At 45.0% G+C, this 21,224-nt stretch overlaps 2 protein-coding genes across 5 annotated transcripts in view; both read left to right on the plus strand.

Moving 5' to 3' along the window:
* The window catches only part of ACLY (ATP citrate lyase), a 44,295-nt gene extending 35,253 nt beyond the window's left edge, over positions 1 to 9,042 (plus strand). For all 3 annotated transcript variants that reach the window (XM_006055770.4, XM_006055772.4, XM_006055773.4), the window contains 8 exons: positions 788 to 881; positions 3,194 to 3,348; positions 4,644 to 4,794; positions 4,993 to 5,136; positions 6,683 to 6,796; positions 7,146 to 7,228; positions 7,486 to 7,562; positions 8,067 to 9,042. In XM_006055770.4, the coding sequence (XP_006055832.3) occupies positions 788 to 881; positions 3,194 to 3,348; positions 4,644 to 4,794; positions 4,993 to 5,136; positions 6,683 to 6,796; positions 7,146 to 7,228; positions 7,486 to 7,562; positions 8,067 to 8,161 (913 nt within the window). In that variant the 3' untranslated portion in view covers positions 8,162 to 9,042. The remainder of the gene's footprint in view (positions 1 to 787; positions 882 to 3,193; positions 3,349 to 4,643; positions 4,795 to 4,992; positions 5,137 to 6,682; positions 6,797 to 7,145; positions 7,229 to 7,485; positions 7,563 to 8,066) is intronic.
* Positions 9,043 to 9,472: 430 nt separating this feature from the next.
* KLHL11 (kelch like family member 11) lies at positions 9,473 to 21,180 on the plus strand. 2 transcript variants are annotated; one of them, XR_327333.4, is made up of 3 exons: positions 9,473 to 11,032; positions 15,579 to 17,323; positions 19,263 to 21,180. XR_327333.4 is itself a non-coding variant. In XM_006055774.4 (2 exons), exons 1-2 carry the CDS (start codon positions 10,488 to 10,490, stop codon positions 17,158 to 17,160), a joined length of 2,127 nt encoding a protein of 708 aa, XP_006055836.1. In that variant the 5' UTR covers positions 9,473 to 10,487; the 3' UTR covers positions 17,161 to 17,426. The 2 variants fall into 2 exon arrangements, 1 of the variants encoding a protein (XP_006055836.1); XM_006055774.4 differs by lacking the exon at positions 19,263 to 21,180 and having other exon boundaries at positions 15,579 to 17,426.
* The last annotated feature ends 44 nt before the right edge of the window (positions 21,181 to 21,224 follow it).

Consider the following 21,224-nt stretch of genomic DNA (forward strand, 5'->3'; position numbering starts at 1 on the left):
CCCCTTTCCCAGTCCCTCTCCAGGGCAGCAGCCTCGCTGAAATATAGGTGTCCGATATGCCTGGTCTCTCTCAGGCGTCTAAGGCAGCTCTTCAGATAGTCCAGAATCTTTCCTTTTTGGCTTTCCTTTTTTCTAACTTGTTTCTAAAAGCAGCAGTTACAGGCTGTTCAGACTGGGCTTAAAACATTCAGTTTCTTTTTTTTTTTTTTTTTTTATTTTATTTTATTTTTAAACTTTACATAATTGTATTAGTTTTGCCAAATATCAAAATGAATCCGCCACAGGTATACATGTGTTCCCCATCCTGAACCCTCCTCCCTCCTCCCTCCCCATTCCATCCCTCTGGGTCGTCCCAGTGCACCAGCCCCAAGCATCCAGTATCGTGCATCGAACCTGGACTGGCAACTCGTTTCATACATGATATTTTACAAAACATTCAGTTTCTGAGCCTACCTACTTGGTAGGCCATGAATGAGCAAGCGTAGGAACATTCATCCATTACATGAGCTGTTGTCTCTTCCCATTCCTCCCCTCTGGCCTTCCTTGGCCTCCAGACTCAGCCTTCTCTAAGGTCCCGTTCAGAGGCAGTGGGGCGGGTCTTGGCTAGAACCTGTTTTCATTTAGTTCTTGGGAATCCACCTAGTAAGGGTAAGCTGCTGACAAGGGGGGATACGGGGCTGGGAATCTCTGGGGTTAGATGGAAGAGCATTAGAGAGATGCCCTAGAAGAGCCCAGAAGAATGAAATCCACGTGGATGTCTCTTCTCCTCCGTTTCCCTGCCTCCCAGGTCCGTGTATGAGGATCTTGTAGCCAGAGGAGTCATTGTACCTGCTCAGGAGGTTCCGCCCCCGACGGTACCCATGGACTACTCTTGGGCCCGGGTAGGTGCCCCGCGTGTCCCTAACCATGTGTGTGGCTGAGGTATGCTGGAGCTTGTGAGGTGGCCCCTTCTGACCAGCCAGAGAAATAGATGCAGGGCCCAGGAGTGGGCAAGGGCAGCGTGTACCTCCCACAGTGGTGTGGCCTGACCTGGAAACAGGGGCTGGAGACAATGTCCTCTAGAGCCGTCTGTACCTGCTAAGAGATTTCAGGCTACTTGTCTAAGGCAGGGACATAGATATAGAGCAAATTCTCTTATCTACAAGATCTCTTAGGAATCTATTTTTAAAAGGTCAATAACCCATTAAAACAATGGGTAGGAGATGTTCTTTCAACATGAAGAATTGCTCGGCTTCACTCCTTATAAAAGAAACCAAAGTAGAAACTGAGATACCAGTTATCTCCTGCTGCTAAGTCGCTTCAGTCATGTCCGACTCTGTGCAACCCCATAGATGGCAGCCCACCAGGCTCCCGCGTCCCTGGGATTCTCCAGGCAAGAACACTGGAGTGGGTTGCCATTTCCTTCTCCAATGCATGAAAGTGAAAAGTCAAAGTGAAGTCGCTCTGTCGTGCCCGACTCTTAGCAACCCCATGGACTGCAGCCTACCAGGGTCCTCCATCTATGGAATTTTCCAGGCAAGAGTACTGGAGTGGGATGCCATTGCCTTCTCCGAGTTATCTCCTACAGACCAAAAAAAAAAAATTCTCTGATATATTGTTTGTATGGGTGTGAGGAGGCTGGAGGGGCTTCCCTGGTGGCTCAGCGGTAAAGAATCCGCCAACAATGCAGGAGCCACAGGCGACGTGGGGTCAACCCCTGAGTCAGGAAGATCCCCTGGAGGAGGGCATGGCAACCCACTCCAGTATTCTTGCCTGGAGAATCCCATGGACAGAGGAACGTGGCGGGCTACCGTGCATAGGGTCGCAAAGAGTTGGGCAAGACTGAAGCAACTGGGCACACATGATGAGGCTGGTACGTTGATTCGTCGGTGGTGGGAGTGGCATCGGCATGACCTCTCTGAAAGGCACGTGGAGTGTCAGTTCAGTGTGACAGCGCTCATCCCGTATGACCCAGCAGTTCCCTGTCTGGAAAGCTCCTTGAAGAAAATGCTTGCATGTACACATATGTTCAAGGATATTTTTTGAGCTGATGGTCATCGGTGGAGGAATGGCCGACATGTGGGGTTGTCATGGGGGGATATTCTACAGCCGTTAAAAGGAATGAACTAGATCTAGATATATGCTGACATGTATAGCACTCAGATTGATTGAGTAAATAGCGCATTGTAGAACAGTGTTTCTATTATGAGTATGAAAAATGTAGGCATGCAAAATGATGTCTGTTCTCCATGTGTCTGTGTGTGTACATAAAATCATAGAAAGAAAGGTCCATAAAAATGTTCACAAAACTAACAGACACGAAATCAGAAAACCAGGGTGGGTGGGGTGGAGGTCAAAGGCAACATGACTTCATCTGTTCTAGTGTAAGTAAGTAAGTGAAGTCGCTCAGTTGTGTCCAACTCTTTGCGACCCCATGGACAGTAGCCTGCACCAGGCTCCTCCATCCATGGGATTTCCTAGACAAGAGTACTGGAGTGGGTTGCCATTTCCTTCTCCAGGGAATACTTCCCGGCCCAGGGATCGAACCCAGGTCTCCTGCATTGTAGACAGACGCTTTACCGTCTGAGCCACCAGGGAGTAACAAAGGAGAGTGCATTCCTGTTGCTTCTGCAATTAAAATATAATTAGAGGCATTTCTTAAGTTCGGAAGGGATAACTAAAGAAACTGGCATGGGCAGAGTTAGCTGATGCTGCCCGCCTTGTACCCTGACTCTGAAAGTGGAAGATTCAGGACCTCAGTGCCCTCCCCTTGGAAAAGGATGTGTTGAGGGGATTCTCCCACTTCCCCAGCCATGTGCCTTGTTACTGGCAGCTATGTGTAGAGTATTTAAAAATTGTCCCTTTGGAGTCATTCTTCCATTTCTTAGCCAGGTGACCTGGAGCTGGTTATTCTGTTGTAAAAAGGAACCCCTGGATGCCAACAGCTAAGTGCCCTGCCTGAGTCCACATTCAGTAAAGACAAGAAACAGGCCAGGCTGAGCGGGTGCCGTGGAGTGATTGCTCCTATTTTCTTGTCCCAAGTGATCTAATCAGAGGGCTTTGCAATTCCTTCTTGGGAGGACTTTGAGAGTTGTTGATTGGCCACCAGTATTTAAGACCTGGGACACTGGTTCTGGGCACAGATAGTGAGGATGTTCTGGGAGAACCTCTGATCATCACAGCCCTGCTTGTCTCTGCCCCCATCTCTGCTCAGGAATTGGGCTTGATCCGCAAACCTGCCTCGTTCATGACCAGCATCTGTGACGAGCGAGGACAGGAGCTCATCTACGCGGGCATGCCCATCACCGAGGTCTTCAAGGAGGAGATGGGCATTGGCGGGGTCCTCGGCCTCCTCTGGTTCCAGAAAAGGTGAGGCATGGAGGGCAGAAGAGGGTAAGGCCTTGTGATTCAGCATTCATTTTCCTCCCCTGCCAAGGGACTGGGAGTGGGCAGCTTTGGGGAACATGTCCAGGGCCAAGCTTTCTGGCCACAGATCAGTGGAAAGGTCAGAGGAAAGAGATTCAGGTTCCTAAGTCTTCCAAGGATGGAAAGGCCAGCCTGAACCAAGAGAAGTAGAAAGCAGTGACATCATCAAGGATCTTGGATCAAGGATCTTTCCCTTGGGAGCTTTTAAAGAAACGGGCCAGAATTGAATGCAGGCCTGTTGAGAGAAAGGTCAGGGTTAGCACAAATGGCCTGGATGCATCGAGTGGCTTAAAGAGTGCAGGCCTGGTGGAGTTGCTCAACAGGCAGAAAGTACCTTATAGTGTGTCCTCTGAATTTGTGTCTTATCAGCTTGCATGGGGGGGAAAAGTCGGTTTTCTCTGCAACTCCCAAGCTCAGCCCTTCCCTGGGACTGACAGCTGGGCAAGGAGGCCGATGAATATGTAGTCACAGAGCCCTGCCTTGGAGTGGCCCTGGGCAGAAAGCCAGGTGGAAATCTTGGTGTGTGTCCTGGTCTCACCTCCGAGAGATGGGTCTGGGTCCTGCCTTGAGCCCTTCCTGGGAGAAGTTCAAGGCTTGTAATACCTGACAGGTCTCACTGTATGTGCTCTTGTGTCCCCACAGCTCCAGACTTTGGGGGTATTTTGTTTATTTTGTGGGTTTTCGTGTTTTTTTGTGTGTGTGTGTGGTGCACACTTTGCAGGATCTTAATTTCCCAATCTGGGATGGAACCTGCCCAAGCAGTCAAAGTGTGGAGTCCTAACCCCTGGACCACCAGGGAACTCCCCAGACTTTGTTGTTAATCATCAGTGGGAGGTTGATCACTGTGCACTGTGAAAGGGACCAGGGCCCTCCCCTCCTCTCTGCCTGGCACGTGGAGAGTAGTAACTGCAAACACAGATCACATCCTGTCCCAGCAGCTCAGCTGAAAAAACTGCCCAAAGAGGAGGTTTCAAGCCCTACTTTCTTAGCTCAATTTTAAAAGCAGTATTTGATATCAGCAACATCCAGAGCCACTCAGGGATCAAAGAGTTCTGCTTTGGAGTTGTAAGATAGTGTTAGACCTGGATTGGGGGCTTGTTGCCCTTCTAGAGTTTGAGTGACTTGTTCAAGGAGATGGGAAACAGGAGGACCATGGCCTCGTCAGTGTATCTCCTGTTCAGCCCCTCACCTTTGTTCCAGCTCTCATGTCCCCCTCCCCTGTCCTCGCCCTCCTCCAGGTTGCCCAAATACTCCTGCCAGTTCATTGAGATGTGCCTGATGGTGACGGCTGATCACGGGCCTGCCGTCTCTGGGGCTCACAACACCATCATCTGCGCTCGGGCCGGCAAGGACCTGGTCTCCAGCCTCACCTCGGGACTGCTCACCATCGTGAGTATTGTCATCCTAGGAGGTGAACAGCGGGGACACCCACCTTTGGCATCATGCCACTTGGCTGCATTGCAGTCCTAGAGGGAGCCCTGGAGTGTGAGACCCCATGCCGGGGGCTGTTGAGGGGAACCCTGGATCAGCCCGAGAAGCCAAAGGAGACTGACAGCTTGGGGTAACATGGGCTGGCCCCTCCCACAGGGCGACCGGTTTGGGGGTGCCCTGGATGCAGCAGCCAAGATGTTCAGCAAGGCCTTTGACAGCGGCATCATCCCCATGGAGTTTGTGAACAAGATGAAGAAGGAAGGAAAGCTTATCATGGGCATTGGTCACCGAGTGAAGTCGGTGAGTTGTCTTTCTCCTTCAGGCACTGGGTCAACGGGGTGTGGGGCACAGCCGGGCTCTCGGCTCCCAGCAGGCAAAGCTTTGCTGACAGATGCCGACACTGAGCAGCTCTTTTTCCCATTATAAAACGGATTGCCCATAAACAGTTTCTATCATGTTCAGTTGTGGTGTGAAAATGTGATGAACTGGGACCTTGGTATCTTTAGCTTCCCAGGTGACTCTTACAGGAGAAAGGACTAAGGTCAGGGTTAAGGGGACATATCGGTCACTAGATAATGCTGTGGACTGGCGTAACAACTCCCAAAATCTCAGTGGCTCCTGGGGCCGAGTTATGTTTAGAAATCAAAGGGAACGAGAGAAGAAGAAGTGGCAGCTGCTTGGGGCCCCACAAGGACAGTTCAGGGTCCATGGCTCCACCACTCCAGAAACCTCAGGGAGTTAGTCACTCTGCTGGCCTAAGTGGGGTGTATGACTCAGATTAATACAAAAGGATCCTGTGTTCATCCCGGCATCCCCACGGTGGGCCAGTGCAGAGTAAGTCCAGAGGTGGCTGGATGGCAAAGACTGAGCCAGAGACAGTGGTTTCTGCTGAGGGACGTTCCATCTGGGCCTCGCAGAACTTGGACCAGCCACCCCCAGCTCCCAGGCAGACGGTGCTTGCACAGCACAGGGCACCTTGCCTAGCCAGCATCACGTCTGTGCTGCCATGCCCAGTCTTTGGGTGCCTTCCTTCCTGGAGACCATCCTGGCCTTGGGTGTCTTGGCCAAGGGAGGAGGTCACTGTGGTATTGGGACTTGGCACCCAGTCCGTCTCACTCCCCTGCTGATGGGACCGCCTAGTATGGGTCCTGAACCGAGAGTTCATCTACACTCATTGCAGGTCCAGAGGGTTTCTTGGAATTTCAGGGGTGCTTTGCTGCCCCACTGCCAACATGTGCTTCCTTAGTTAAAAACTAAGAACTTTGTAGAACTTGGTTACATCTTGACTAGGTTGCTGATGAGCAGTGTGGCTGGTGGCTAGAACCTCAGACTTCCCGTTGGAAGGTGTGTGCTGCTTTTGGTATTTTTTTGTTTGTTTGTTGTTTGATTTGGTTTTGGCTGTGCTGCTCGGCCTGAGATTTTAGTTCCTCAACTGGGGATTGAACCTGGGCCCCCGTCAGTGAAAGTGCAGAGTTCTAACCGCTGGACCGCCAGGGAAGTCCTGCACCCTGCTGCTTGACCCTGTAGGATCCATGGCTAATTTATCCAACATCTCCACATCTCAGGTGGTTTTGAGGCTCAAATATGAGAGGATATCAGAAACCTTAAACCTCACAGCAGTGCATATGACACGTACAGCTATGTCTACCTGTGACACAAGCAAGAACACGTCCTTTTTTTTTGGCCTGTGTCATGTGAGGTCTTAGTTCTTCCACCAGGGCTCAAACCCATGCCCCTTGCAGTGGAAGTACGGTGTCTTAACCACTGGACAACCAGGGAAATCCCAGGAACATGTCTTTTAACAGCTGTGTCAGAGTGGTTCCTCTAACTTTGGATCACTTCCTAGATCAACAACCCAGACATGCGCGTGCAGATTCTCAAAGATTATGTCAGACAACACTTCCCTGCCACCCCCCTGCTCGACTACGCGCTGGAAGTAGAGAAGATTACCACCTCCAAGGTAAAAGAAAATGTTTCTAATTCCCAAATCAGGGTTTTGGGTGAATTTCTTGGAGAAAATGACTGCCAAGTCACAGTTTGATTGTGCAGCTAAAATCAAACCCGGTTTTCTGAAAGATTTTTGTTTCTGTTGCTTAACTAAGTTGACACATAGTGTCAATGAGAGTCCTCTGCTAGACCTTAGAAATCAAGACAGTCTCTCCTGTAAACTGGGAAGTGTTGGTGGGAGGTTTTTAAATAGCAGTCAGGAATTCATAGTAGTAGTTTTAGTAGTAATAATGGAACATCATGCAGAACAAAAATTAGTAATAATGACAAATGCGTTGAATTTTTTTTTTTTGCCTTCCCAGAAACCAAACCTTATCCTGAATGTAGACGGTTTAATCGGAGTTGCATTTGTAGACATGCTTAGACACTGCGGGTCCTTCACTCGGTGAGCTTGCAGCTATTTTCTTCCTCTTAACATTTATTGATTTTTCTCGGTGATTCCTCCCAACTCTAAGAGCAATGCACGCTCATTAGAGAGCATTAAGAAACGCCTCTATGCCTACCACCCAGAACACCCTCCCTTTACTAATTAGAGTCCAAAGAGAGCTAGCTTCTCATTCCTGGGCAGAAATTATAGTGTCTGTGGGGAGACGGGCAGTCATGTGAGCCATTTGAAAACTACAAGTGAATTGTGTGTTTCAGGGAGGAAGCTGATGAGTATATTGACATTGGAGCCCTCAACGGCATCTTTGTGCTGGGAAGGAGCATGGGCTTCATTGGTAAGTTGGTAGTAAGAGTTCTGTTTGGTTTCGGTTTGTTTGTTTGTTCGTTTTACCCCATGGTTCAGGTATACCACTTGCCTATGTGGCCAGTTTCTTTTTCTTTTTCTGGCTGTCCTGCACAGCTTCCAAGATCTTAGTTCCTCAACCTGGGTCAAATCTGGGTCCTAACCACTGGACCACCAGGGAATTCCCTAGGCTAGTTTCTATCAGAGAGATGTCACATTGTCTTGATCATTGTTGCTAATTCTTCCTTTGTTTAACTTCCGCTTTATCTTTGTTCCTTTTTTCTTAGAAATGAGTTTGATTGTTAGCCTAGGAAAAACAGAATGAAATCCAACAGTTCCTTTTACCAACTCAAACATCTACCTGTGGGATGGATCTAGATGTACTTCCCTATTTTTTTGTGTGTATTAGTAAGATTTCCCTTCCTTACCTTCTCTCCCTTACCAAAATTCAACACTCACCAGCTCTTAACAAAAAGATGCATTTGCTCTATTTTAGGACACTATCTTGATCAGAAGAGGCTGAAGCAGGGGCTCTACCGTCACCCATGGGATGATATTTCATATGTTCTTCCGGAACACATGAGCATGTAACAGAGCCAGGAACCCTATTACAATAAAGTGATGACGAGAACTCTTCCCCTGGGAAATAGCCACAGACATCTGGCACTGGAGCTTGCTTAAAGGATGGGCCTCGAGTATAAACAGCCCTCAGTGTACAGACATTGAAGACCAACACCCACAGGCTAACACTGTTCAGTCTACACAAAGAAGCTTAATATTTTTTTTGTAAGCATAGAAATAAGAACCCAGCCAATACATTTGCTCTGCTACCTGCTATATTTATTATATGGAAGCATCTAAGCACTGTCAGGATAGTGTTCTTCCTCATTGGAGGGTGTTACAATGTTGCTTTCTTTTATTTTTTCCATTAGCTTAAAAAAAAAAAAAAAAAAAAGGTTTTCCCTTGAAGGAAGGGAATGACACTTTTAAGACCTCAAGATACTTTCCATTTAAAGGACCCCCGCCCCTAATATCTTATTTTTTCCCGTTTCTTCCTCATATAACTTGAAGAGCATTGTATTAATCTGATTTTTTTTTTAGGATCTTTTTGTATGTTGTGTGTTAGGAGTTTGGTATCTCCCCAGAATGTTCCCTGTTGCAGACCAGTGTCTGCCTGTGTCAGGGGGAATGGGACCACTGCATCCTTAGCCATTGTCACAGAGTATGGGAAGTGGTAATTTAAAATGTAAACTTGTAATATACATATGTTTAAAATGGAAGCTCAAAGCAAAAAGCTGTGAAATGCCTTGTGTCTTATGTTCTCTGTATTTATGCACCTGACTGTTGTCTGTTACTGACTCTTCTTCAGCCAGTTTGCATCTGTAATCCATAAAGATTCCAGGCAGCTGCCACCTCAGTCTTTCCTCTGTATTATCATAGTTTGGTTTAAATAAACTATATAGTAACACTGACTGCCATCTCATGTCATCCATATATTTTCATCTGCATTCCTTTGAAATGTACTTACTAAGTTTTACTACATGCAGTTTTAAAATGTTCATCCATGGACTTTGCTGATGGTACAGTAGATTGGTATCCGCCTGCCAGTGCAGGAGACACAGGTTCAATCCCTGGTCTGGGAAGATTCCACATGCTGAGGAGCAACTAAAGCCCATATGCTACACCTACTGAACCCACACTCGAAAGCCTATGAGCCACAGCTTCTGAGCCTGAGTGCCTGGAGCCTGTGTTCTGCAACAAGAGAAGCCACTACAATGAGAAGCCCACGCATGGCAGAGAAGAGAAGCCCCTGCTGCAACTAGGGAAGGCCCAAGTGCAGCAACAAAGATAGCTTGCAATCAAAAATAAATAAAATCTTAAAAAAGTTCATACATCTCTTAAAAAAGAATCAAGGGAATTCCCAGTCTCACTGCCAGCAGCCCTGGGTTCCATCCCTGGTCCAGGAACTGAGATCCAGCATGCCAGATGCAGACAGATAAATAGGTTTTAAAAAGACACTATCTTCAAAATAAACCCCAGTATCTTCTCCCAAGAAATTGTGCCTCCCATTTCTCAGTGAATGGAAACCAAAGGTTTACTTAGATACTCAAGCTAAACACCTGGAAGGCATCCTTTCCTTCACTTCTCTGGTTGGCAAGTCCTGTAGATTTATCCTTTAAATAACTCTCTGATCTGTCCATATGGGGTCTGCTAACTTAGTGCCCCTAGTTCTACTTTTGTCTCCTTACAGCCCACCAGAGATATTTTTAAAGATGCATCTGATTAAGCCATTCCCTTGCCTGAAGCCTCTAAGTGGCTTTTATTCATCTTTTAAACAAGTATGTATGGAACAGTAATTGTGGACCAAGCACTATGTAAAAATACCTGATGGTTAAATACCTCATTTAACCTTCACAGCGATCTGCCAAGTTAAGACAGTATTCCGTTTTTAAAAGAAAAATTAGTTCAAAGACAGTAAGTTATTTGCTCACCCTCATCCACTTAACTGGGGCTCAGTCTCAAGTCTTTCTTTTTTCCATTTTTACTCCAAGGCCATTCTAAACCTTTAAATAAAAATCCAACGGTGCCACTCAAGACACTAAAAGGTGAGGGTCCAAGGTGACTTTTGTTTCACAAAACGACCACGAAGAACACGCTGTTCTCTAGGAGAAGGAAAGAGCCATCGTCCCCATGGGCATGTGGATGGCCGGCCTCCGGGGAAGACAGTCATAACGGGAGCACAACAGTTGCCCCTTACCAGAGACGGACGCCGTAGGACAGGCACGGCGGCGCGTGCGCAGACCCAGCGGCGGCCGGCTCCGCCCCGCGCCCACTCTTTATTCCCAGAATCCCTCTGTGTCGCACCAGAACGGCAGAATCGTTCGGGGACTGAGGAGTCGGGCGCGGCGGCGTCAAGATGGCGGCTGCGGCTGTGGCGGCGGCGGCAGCGGCGGCCGCGGCAGCATCTCTGCAGGTGCTGGAGATGGAAAGCATGGAGACAGCCGCCGCCGGCTCCGCGGGGCTAGCCGCCGAAGTCAGAGGTAGCGGCACGGTGGACTTCGGGCCTGGGCCTGGTTTGTCTGCAATGGAGGCGAGCGGGGGCGACCCGGGCCCGGAGGCCGAGGATTTCGAGTGCAGCTCTCACTGCTCGGAGCTGTCGTGGAGGCAGAACGAACAGCGGCGCCAGGGCCTCTTCTGCGACATCACCTTGTGCTTCGGCGGTGCGGGAGGCCGAGAGTTCCGGGCCCACCGCTCGGTGCTGGCCGCCGCCACCGAGTACTTCACGCCCCTGCTCTCGGGTCAGTTCTCCGAGTCCCGCTCCGGCCGGGTGGAAATGCGCAAATGGAGCTCCGAGCCCGGGCCCGAACCTGACACGGTGGAAGCCGTTATCGAATACATGTACACCGGGCGCATCCGCGTCAGCACGGGCAGTGTGCACGAGGTGCTGGAGTTGGCCGACAGGTAGGGGACGCAGGCGGGATGCGGAGCGCGGGGGTCGAGATGCTCGCCGACCGCGGGCGGCATCCAGGGAGGGCGCGGGAAAAGGCGCGGAGGGCAGTGCCCTGGGTAGACTCGAGTGAGCCCTAACGAAATGCATTCGTTTGATACTTACTGAGCACCTGCTGTGTGTTGTGGGGCCGCCACTGCGCTGGACACGGAGGGTGCAGCCGGCCAGTCAGGCGAGGGGTCGTGTCTCCAGGTGAAGAGACAAAGGCAATGAAAAAGTCCGCTTTTAATGAGTACAGTGTTGACATTTTAAAAGGATAGTAATTGCGTAAAGACCTTTCTCAGGAGGTGACATTTAAACCGACCTTTAAATGGCAAGGGAATCCTGGCCATGCAAAGATGGGGAATGACCATTCCTGGCAGATAGCGCAAAGGCCCCGCATCTCGTTTGGCTTAGAGAAGTAAAAATGGAAATTCAGTGATCTAGGAGGTGAAGGGGAGAAGGGTGTGTGAAGTGTTTTGGATAAAGGAGTTTGGATTTACAAGGTGATGTGAAGCTGGCTAAGGAAATGATTTGACTGAAATATTTCAAAGATGATTCTGCTACCGTGGAAAATGGGTTTTAGAGGGCCCAGATGGATATTCCAGAAACTATTTAGGAAGCAGGTGAATGCAGTTTGGAGATGGGGAGGAGCCTTTTGAGGCAGTATTCTATGTGTATATTTGTTATTTGAACGACTATCTCCTGAGTCAGCCCCTGGGTTCTGAGCATCTGGGGATTCAGCAGTAAACAAAATAGACAAAAGTCCCTTTCTGCATTGCACTTACATAAGTAGATGGACGGCAAATAAAACAGCATGTCGGATGATTGCTCTAGCTATTTTGAAAAATAAAGGATGGCGGGTCATATAGAAAATGTTGATGTAAAGAAGCTGTTTTCTAAATTGAATGGATAGAGAAATCCTCCTGAAGAAAAAGACATTTGCAAAGAATTGAAAGAGGTGTGGTTAAGAGTGTTTCAGGTAGGGGACGTCTCAGGTGCAAACACCCTGAGATGGAGCTTCTCTGGAGGCTGCTGCTGCTAAGTTGCTTCAGTCTTGAGAATAGCAAAAGGCCAGGGCGGCTGGATCAGAGGGATGCAGGGCAAGAGAAGTAGGAGAGGCCTGAAGGTGGTAATGGGGATGGATCCAGATCCCACAGGGCTGTGTCAGCCTGTGGGAGGACTTGGGCTCCTACTCTGAGTAACATGGGAACGTTTAAGGTAGAGTAATGATGCATTCTGATCTGCAGAATTCTTCTGTGTTGAGAAAAAGTAGGGAAGGGGCTGCAAGGGCAGAAGCAGAGAGATAAGCAGGTTGTTACAGAGGTGGTAGAGGCTTGGACTGAGGAGGGAGAAGTAAAAGTGATGAGAAATGCTTTGATTCTAGATGCATTTTGAAGGCAGAGGAGAGAAATTTGCCAGTGGATTTGATGTGAGGGATGAGGGAAAAGACTGCAGGTAAAGATGTGGAAAAGTTCAGGAAAGTGTTTGGGAGGAAGTGTTTGGTTTTTGGTCCAGGAAATGTCTTCTACTGGATGTCTAATAGAACATTGGATGGAGGAGCATTGGGAGCTAGAGATTGGGAGGAAATTAGCATATAGATGGTAATTAAAGCTTTGGGACTGGATAAAATTACCTAGGAAGAGAGTGTAGATAGAAAAGAGAAACCGAAGGACTGAGCTGTGGGGTTCTCCAGAATGTTAAAGAGACACCAGCAGAGCACCTGATCCCATGGAAGGCTAGAGTGTATCAAGGAGGGAGTAGCCAATCATGTCAACTCCGTCACTTGTAAGAGATCATTGGATTTGGTGATAATAGAGGTCATTGATGGCACTGACAAGAGCCATTTAAGTCTGACCATTGGGACTTCTCTGGTGGTCCAGTGGCTAAAATGCTGCACTTCCAATGCAGGGGGCCCAGGTTCTATCCCTGGTCTGGAACCTAGATCCCACATGCCACAACTAAAAGATAATCTCAAGCAGCCAAATAATATAGTATCTTTAAAAAATAGTATTTAAGAAATAGTCTGTCAAGAGGATCAGAAAAATGATACCCATGGACCTGTGTGAGGAGTCATCCAGGGAGGTCTTTTTCCCTCTGTAAGCTGGGAGATGGGCTTCCCAGGTGACTCAGTGGTAAAGAATCTGCCTGCCAATGCAGGAGGTGCAGGAGACCTGGGTTCAATCCCTGGGTCGGGAAGATCTCTGGAGGAGGAAATGGCAGCCCACTCCAGTATTCTTGTCTGTAAAATTCCATGTAGCCTGGCAGGCTACAGTCCATGGGGTCGCAAAAGAGTCGGGGACTTAACTGAGTGACTAAGCACGTACGCACACAACCTGAGAGATCCTGGAGCGTGTTTGTGTGCTGATGAAAATGAATCCGTGGAAGAGGAGAAATTGATGTTATAAGGACTAGAGTCTTTGAAACCAAGAAGGGGATAGAATCCATATTAAAAGTGGAGAAGTTGGACTAGGAACGCAGAGTATAGGGTACAGCTGTAGGCAGACAGATTGAATAGTGGGAGGGAATTCTCTGGTGGTCCAGGGATTAGGACTCATGGCTTTCACTGCTGGGACCCAGGTTGAAGCCCTGGTTGAAGAACTAAGATCTTCCAAGCCTCTCGATGTGGCTGGGGAAAAAAAAAAAAAAAGGATTGGATAATGGGAAAATGAAGTTTTTGCCTGATTGCTTCTGTTTTCTCAAAGCATGATACTGGGTCATCTATTTGAGGGTAGGGTGGAATGTGGCAGGTGTATGTGTGCAAGGGGTGGTTTGTTGAATGCAGATGGATAGAGAAGGGTCATTGCACTCACTCCAGCTCTGTTTTCTTCTGTCATGTGAGCTTGTGTTCTTTCAGATTTACCCCTCCTTTACTGGAGACTTGGGTGAGGAGAGGAGAGAACACCCCCAGACAATTTACTTAAAACTTCTCTCCATAGGTCAGTTGCTGAGTAGCCACTTTGTGTTTGACAGTATGCCCTGCAACCATCACAGCCAGTCTTACCCATCAGCTTTGAGGCAGGATTCCTTTACAACCCCTCCTCCCCCATATAGTCTGTCTGTTGATCATACCTACCTTGCAGGGCACGTATACTGTAAAGCAATAATAGGAAGTGCCCAGCATGATCCCTGTCACGTGACACATGCCTAGTATACGACAGGCAGCTATTGTTTTCTTAGAGCAGTGTTTCCAAACACCTGTCCAAGGAAATATGTGTTGGCTTACTGGAACACCTGCCAAAAATCACAAGTAGAAGGTGGGGAAGCACAAGAAAGAGTGATCCTGGCACCCAGGCATATTTGAGAGCCACTAGAGCTCTTAACTACTCTGCCTTGTCTTTGTCTTGTGTCTGAAATGGTATGCTCCCTGAAGAGGGTAAAGGGAGCCTGTCCTGAAATTCATATTCATATCACAAGTCAGTTAGTTATTAAGCACAATAATCATAGTAGCAAGTAGTTACTGAAGTGAGAGAGGCCTGGACTGACTGGTGAAGTCATTCTTAAATTGCTTATGTTCTCCGTTCTGGAGATTTAATCCTTAGTGTGTGTGCTAAATCACTGCAGTTGTGTCCAACTCTGTGACCCTATGGACTCTTAGCCCTCTAGGCTCCTCCGTCCATGGGATTCTCCAGGCAAGTATACTGGAGTGGGTTGCCATGCTCTTACTGCTTAGCAGTAGTCTCAAATTGGCCACCCTTAGGGCTTGATTCTGCCAGATTAATTTATGTGAGCCAACAACATCTAGACAGCTACATGCCAAACCGCTTTTCTTTTTAATGTGGACGGGCCTACACATTTTCTGTTGTTTTATTTCTTGGCTTCTTCAGATCTTTGAGTTTGCCTTGCCACTCCTGCTTTAATGAGAACCCAGCTCAGGACAAAACTCCTGAGCACCACCCCTGCCCCCACCCCTGGGTTACTCAGGAAGAAAGCTCTGGTGATGAGAAGATTAAAACCTCTGACACAAAGCCTGCACTGCCATTCCCTCTGAAATCCGACCAGACAGCCTCCCAGGAGTCACAGTTTTTATACCATGTCATTGATGCTTCAGGAAATCTCTTCATTGAGACCCAGCCTCATCTAAGAAGAGACTGGTTGCTAGCCAGGGACTTGGGCAGGATGGCATAGACAAGTTTGGATTGAGGTTTGCCTCTGCCAAGGGTAAATTACAGTGGAAACAGAGTGTAGGACTGTTCTTTATTAAAGCATATTTTCTGAAATACCTTACATAATCAAAAACTCCATTTTGTGTGTGTATCACAAAATTTTGTGTAATATATAATTACATATAAACTGTCTAATGTAAATAAAATATATAAAGATGATTTTTACATATGCTTTTAAACATACTTTCCCACACAATCCTGTTTAATTTGGGAGGATTTGCTTTTTTTTTTCAAGTGTTGTGAATGAAGTGAGATGAAACTTATATTTCAGTTTGTATAATTTAGATGTTCTCAAAGAGCATTTTCAAAGTATGCACATTTGAAAATTAATCCTTCCTCTTGTTCTTGGTTTCAGGTTCCTATTAATTCGTTTAAAAGAGTTTTGTGGAGAATTTCTCAAGAAAAAGCTTCATCTCTCTAATTGTGTGGCCATTCATAGCTTAGCTCACATGTATACACTAAGCCAGCTTGCTCTGAAAGCGGCAGATATGATACGGAGAAACTTCCACAAAGTAATTCAGGATGAGGAATTTTATACTTTACCTTTCCACCTCATCCGAGATTGGCTTTCGGACTTGGAGATCACAGTTGATTCCGAAGAGGTTCTGTTCGAAACAGTTTTGAAGTGGGTTCAGAGAAATGCTGAAGAGAGAGAGAGATACTTTGAAGAACTTTTTAAATTGCTCAGATTGTCCCAGATGAAACCTACTTACCTTACTCGTCATGTCAAACCAGAGAGGCTGGTGGCCAATAATGAAGTTTGCGTCAAGTTGGTGGCTGATGCAGTGGAGAGGCACGCTCTGAGAGCTGAGAACATACAGTCTGGCACATTCCAGCATCCTGCTTCTCATGTCTCATTATTACCTCGCTATGGGCAAAACATGGACGTGATCATGGTTATTGGAGGCGTGTCAGAAGGAGGGGACTATTTAAGTGAATGTGTGGGATATTTTGTCGATGAGGACAGATGGGTAAACCTACCCCATATCCATAATCACCTTGATGGACATGCCGTTGCAGTAACAGAATCCTACGTGTATGTTGCTGGGTCGATGGAACCAGGGTTTGCTAAAACTGTGGAAAGGTATAATCCAAATTTGAATACCTGGGAACACGTTTGTAGTCTGATGACAAGGAAGCATTCTTTTGGGCTAACAGAAGTCAAGGGGAAGCTATACAGCATTGGAGGACATGGCAACTTCAGTCCCGGTTTTAAAGATGTGACTGTTTATAATCCCGAGCTAGATAAATGGCACAACTTGGAATCAGCACCAAAGATTCTTCGGGATGTGAAAGCGCTCGCCATTGAAGACCGGTTTGTGTACATTGCTGCCCGCACTCCTGTGGACCGGGACACTGAAGATGGATTAAAGGCTGTCATTACTTGCTATGACACAGAGACTCGACAGTGGCAAGATGTGGAATCTTTGCCACTTATTGACAATTACTGCTTTTTCCAAATGTCTGTGGTCAACTCAAACTTTTATCAGACAGCCTCATGCTGCCCCAAGAGTTATTCTTTAGAAAATGAAGAGGCGATACGAAAAATCGCCAACCAGGTTTCCGATGAGATCCTTGAAAGTTTACCCCCGGAAGTCCTAAGCATTGAAGGAGCGGCCATTTGCTATTACAAAGATGACGTTTTCATTATTGGAGGCTGGAAAAACAGTGATGATATTGACAAACAGTATAGGAAAGAAGCCTACAGATACTGTGCTGAGAGAAAGCGGTGGATGCTTCTTCCTCCCATGCCACAACCCCGTTGTCGAGCCACTGCCTGCCACGTGAGAATCCCATACCGGTACTTGCATGGCACTCAGAGATATCCTATGCCTCAAAACTTAATGTGGCAGAAGGACAGGATCAGACAGATGCAAGAAATACATCGACATGCCCTAAACATGCGGCGAGTGCCAAGCTCTCAGATAGAATGCTAGGTTCTTTGATGCATGCAGCTTAAAACAGACCTTTTCATGAGGCTGAAGATACCCAGACTGTTACTTGAAAATGTAGGTCAATAACTTATTTTCTACATGAATGGATTATCACCCCATATAAAGGAAGTACAGTTAAAAACTGAAGAATGGGAAAATCAATTCAGTACGTGGTAATTTTTGTTAGTTTGCAGTCTTTATCTGTTGTTGGTTTGTGTGTATGTTGGCAAAATAAGATCTTATTAAAGATAAATGGAAAACCAGGTGTAGTTACTTGGTTGTTTTTCTGCCAGCAGTTTATAACTTCTTTGTTTTAGGGACTTATGTTTTGAACATGCTTTAAGCACCGATTTTATTTGCACATGTATTTTGATAATCTTTTTCATTTTTTTTCCTGAATGGTTGGTTTTGACAAGATCAGAATACATGCATTGAGCCGTCATCTATAGGAGGAATGTGCAATAGTGAGATTGAAGTCTGAAGGAAAAAGCACAATGTTTTAGCAAGATGATTTCACAATGTTTGCATCGCTATTTTGTTGTCTTTGTTTATCTTGAAATACTATCTTGTTTATTTCTAGAAGAAATGACTGATGTGAAATTTGTGATTGGCATTTGTGGAATAGTTTTCATTTCTTTAGCATCTCTGTTGTAAACTTCAGGCCATCACTTTGAGATAATGGTGGTTAGCAAGAGTACTGATCTTTAGCTGATGAATTGATTACAGAGGAAGTTATATCTTTGAAATTTGTTTCTCTAAGCAGAAAAATATTACTAGTCTAGAGTAAGAAATCAAAGGCATTGAAAAATTTTAAAACGCTTTTTTTAGGAGGTATTTGAAGATAAGTTACTGAGTGTAAATAATGCCGATGACAATCGACACTCAACACCTTTAGTTTTAAATTTTGCTCTAATGCATATTATATGGAATCCTCATCATTCCTTTCTAAAAGAAACTTTTTTCAAAATAGGAAGGAAGGAAGTAACAGTTTAGGGAAATGTTGCTAAAGAGAAGCCTTATTATTTCTCAACCTGGATTATTATAATATTTTGTCCATTTGCCCTAGACCTTCATTGAAACTTTGCCTGAGCCTAGACTACAACATTTGGGCACATAATTACGGCTCTTAAAAATTGATCTCTGTGGTTATCTTTTATTTATTCTAATGCATTCTTCTGATCTTCTCACCTGTGCCCAGGCAGTATGCAAATTATCACATAGGTTGACCTTTAGCATCAATTAATGTAAGAAACTACTGCTCTAGTGGTTTGAAGTGTGGGGTCCAGTATGCTTTTCTTGTTTCAGAATGTTTCTACCTTCTTGGACATTCTGGAATACTATTCTAGAAGGTAAATTCCAAGTGCAGTGATTCCCCCCCCCCCCCCCCCCCCCCCCCCCCCCCCCCCCCCCCCAGTTAGTTCATTATAGTTCTTACCAGTTGGATCAAACATCAAAAGAAAAAGTACAACCAGGAATTTTGGCTCTCAGTGTGCTGCAGGACTATTAATGCTTAGCCCTTGGACTCTATACTAAGAAATTATCTGAAATTTCTAAATTGGTATCCTTGCCTAAGAACATTTTTTAAAAATGTGTTGGAAATCTACTTTAAATACATTTAATTTAGTCCAGGGTAGGGATGGGAAACTGCAAGTCTATTTCTATATGAGGATATATTATCCTACCCCATCTCTACCATTTCCTTAATTTCCATTTATTTTTAGCTATTTTAATAAAAGTTATTAGATTCTGAGAATTGCTGATTAGTTGTGAGAGGTCTATGCAAGACAGAAAAGTTCATTGAATGGCGTTCTCATTTCTCTCTGATAGACTATACTAGCAAACTTCCTTTTCTTGATGGTGTTGAAATAATTTAGTAGCTCACTAAGGTACCAGTTTCTTTCCAGAAGGGTGTGATGTCAGGTTTTTTTAATTGCTTTTTTTTTTTTTTTTTTAGGTCTCAGAGATGTCTTCTGAGATAGTCATTACCAAGTTACTTGTAGGGTTGTCTTTTTTTCACATGATGTAGCAGAAGCCATAACTCATAAGATTTAGGTATAATCTGGTTTTGAAAACGTGATTGAAACTGTTGTTTTTTGACTCGGCAGGCAGCCTAGGCCATGGCTGGAAAGAGAGGGTAAGTCCTTCCTTGCATGATCATGTGTGCAGGGTTCCTGACCACTGAATTCCTAATTTTCATATTTGAATTCACATGTGTGATTTCACATCGATAACTTGCATTTCTAAAATATCCTAACTAACTTGTTAATAAGGAAGAAAACCAGATTTGCTTAAATCTGTTCAAGGCTGACATTCTGAAATTTTAAACTAGAAATAACATCCCTCAGCATTTGGAAAGGTTCTGATTATAATGACCAGCCTGCAATGGCTCTTTGGGAAAGAAATTTCCTTTTTAATGAAAACTGAAGATTGCATTTGACAATTTAAGCAGTTAAAAATACAGCTTTAAAAAGGCAGCTTAACATGTATTTAAGCAAACCTTTTTTGTTGTTGTTGCTTTTGTTTTGTAGAAGGAAAAGAGGGGAATTGACTATATCAAAAAGTAAGAACTGTATATAACTTTAAGTGAGGCTGCTTAGATCTTGGAATGGATACCCTTTGAGTATACCTACCCCACCACGGTTTAAAAAAAAAAAAAGCCCGGTGTACATATTGAGAATGTCAGTCATGAGCTTAGTGTTTAAGTAATACCTCTCACTTGCAGTTGTGAGTCTGATTTGCATGATTAGTCTTGTGTATCTTGATATACAACTTTGCTTTTGCTGTGCCAATTCAAAATTATTTTACTTTAAAAAAAAAAACAAACCTAAAATTTTATGGACATCAGTTTTGTCTTGATTACTGGGTTTTGTATAGTATTTCTGGGACCAAAAAATAAATTGAAATCTTTTTTTATGTAGAACAGAGGTTTGAAGCTGGAAAAATAATGTTTATGGCAGATTTGTGTGCTTTTGTATATTTAACTCTTCAGGCTGCCGGTAAGGCAGTTTCTAGAGCACACTTACTTTTTTCCTCTTTTATGTTTCTTGACTAGTGTAGCATGTGGTATGTTTAAATACTTCATTCTCTGCTTCATAATTCTAATATGAACACTATACTATAGGTAGACAGGTAAGCTCTTTGTACATTTTAGTTACGTGGCCTAATCAAGCATAACCAAAGGGATGTTTTTTGTACTTGCCTCAAACTAAGCTTAAAAAGGGTGTATCAGCCACATTTCATGTCTTTTCCAAATATGTAGAATTGTGAAGCAAGTCCTCTGCCAACACTAGAAAAATAGGGTGTTTATAGGTTGTCATTTAACCTTAGACTATTTGGAGAAACAATTCAGTCTCTCCTTTTTCAAATTGTTAAACATTTTGGCACAGTTTATCACTCCAGCTTGTTACTTTCTTGAGAATAGTCCATTTTTGTTTTTGTTATAATGCTTATATTATACCATGTTTTGGTCATTGGAAACAAAACAGCTCATAGCCCAGTGATGTAATACAGTGACAGTAACACCATATAGTAGTCATTTGCTTCAAGGAACTTAATTAGGTAGCCAAATAACTGCTCTCTGTTGATTACCTTTGTTGGGCTTGTCTTACTCTGTGTGGCCATTACTGCGAATGTCTGACCTTCACGTGAAGCACATACAGTAGAGCACTTGTTAACTTAATCTTCAGCCTAGTGCACTTGCACTCATTGAAAAGCAGTGCTTGCTGTGTGGTTGAAGATCTTATGGTCTATGTGCAAGGGCTCATTGAGTTATATGTAAAATAAATACTTAGTTCAAGTTGATACAGTGAGTTTTCTGGGCTAGCAGTATTGAGCCCCTGTCTTACCGCAAGTATAATCTTGACTGTCTCCCTTTAATTAAGTCAGAGATGTAGAATTTAGGACAGTCTGAGACATTACCTTGTAAAATAGCTTGTTTTATGTTTCTAAAGCTACCTTGTTCTGTGTTAGAGCTACTAATCGTCTTGATGTAAGTTTTAAATAAACGTATTTCTTTAGAGCTGACTTGCACTGTGATTTCTCCTTTTAATTATGGACCATTGAATATA

The sequence above is a fragment of the Bubalus bubalis genome, chromosome 3 (assembly GCF_019923935.1).
Source record: "Bubalus bubalis isolate 160015118507 breed Murrah chromosome 3, NDDB_SH_1, whole genome shotgun sequence".
Taxonomy (NCBI): domain Eukaryota; kingdom Metazoa; phylum Chordata; class Mammalia; order Artiodactyla; family Bovidae; genus Bubalus; species Bubalus bubalis.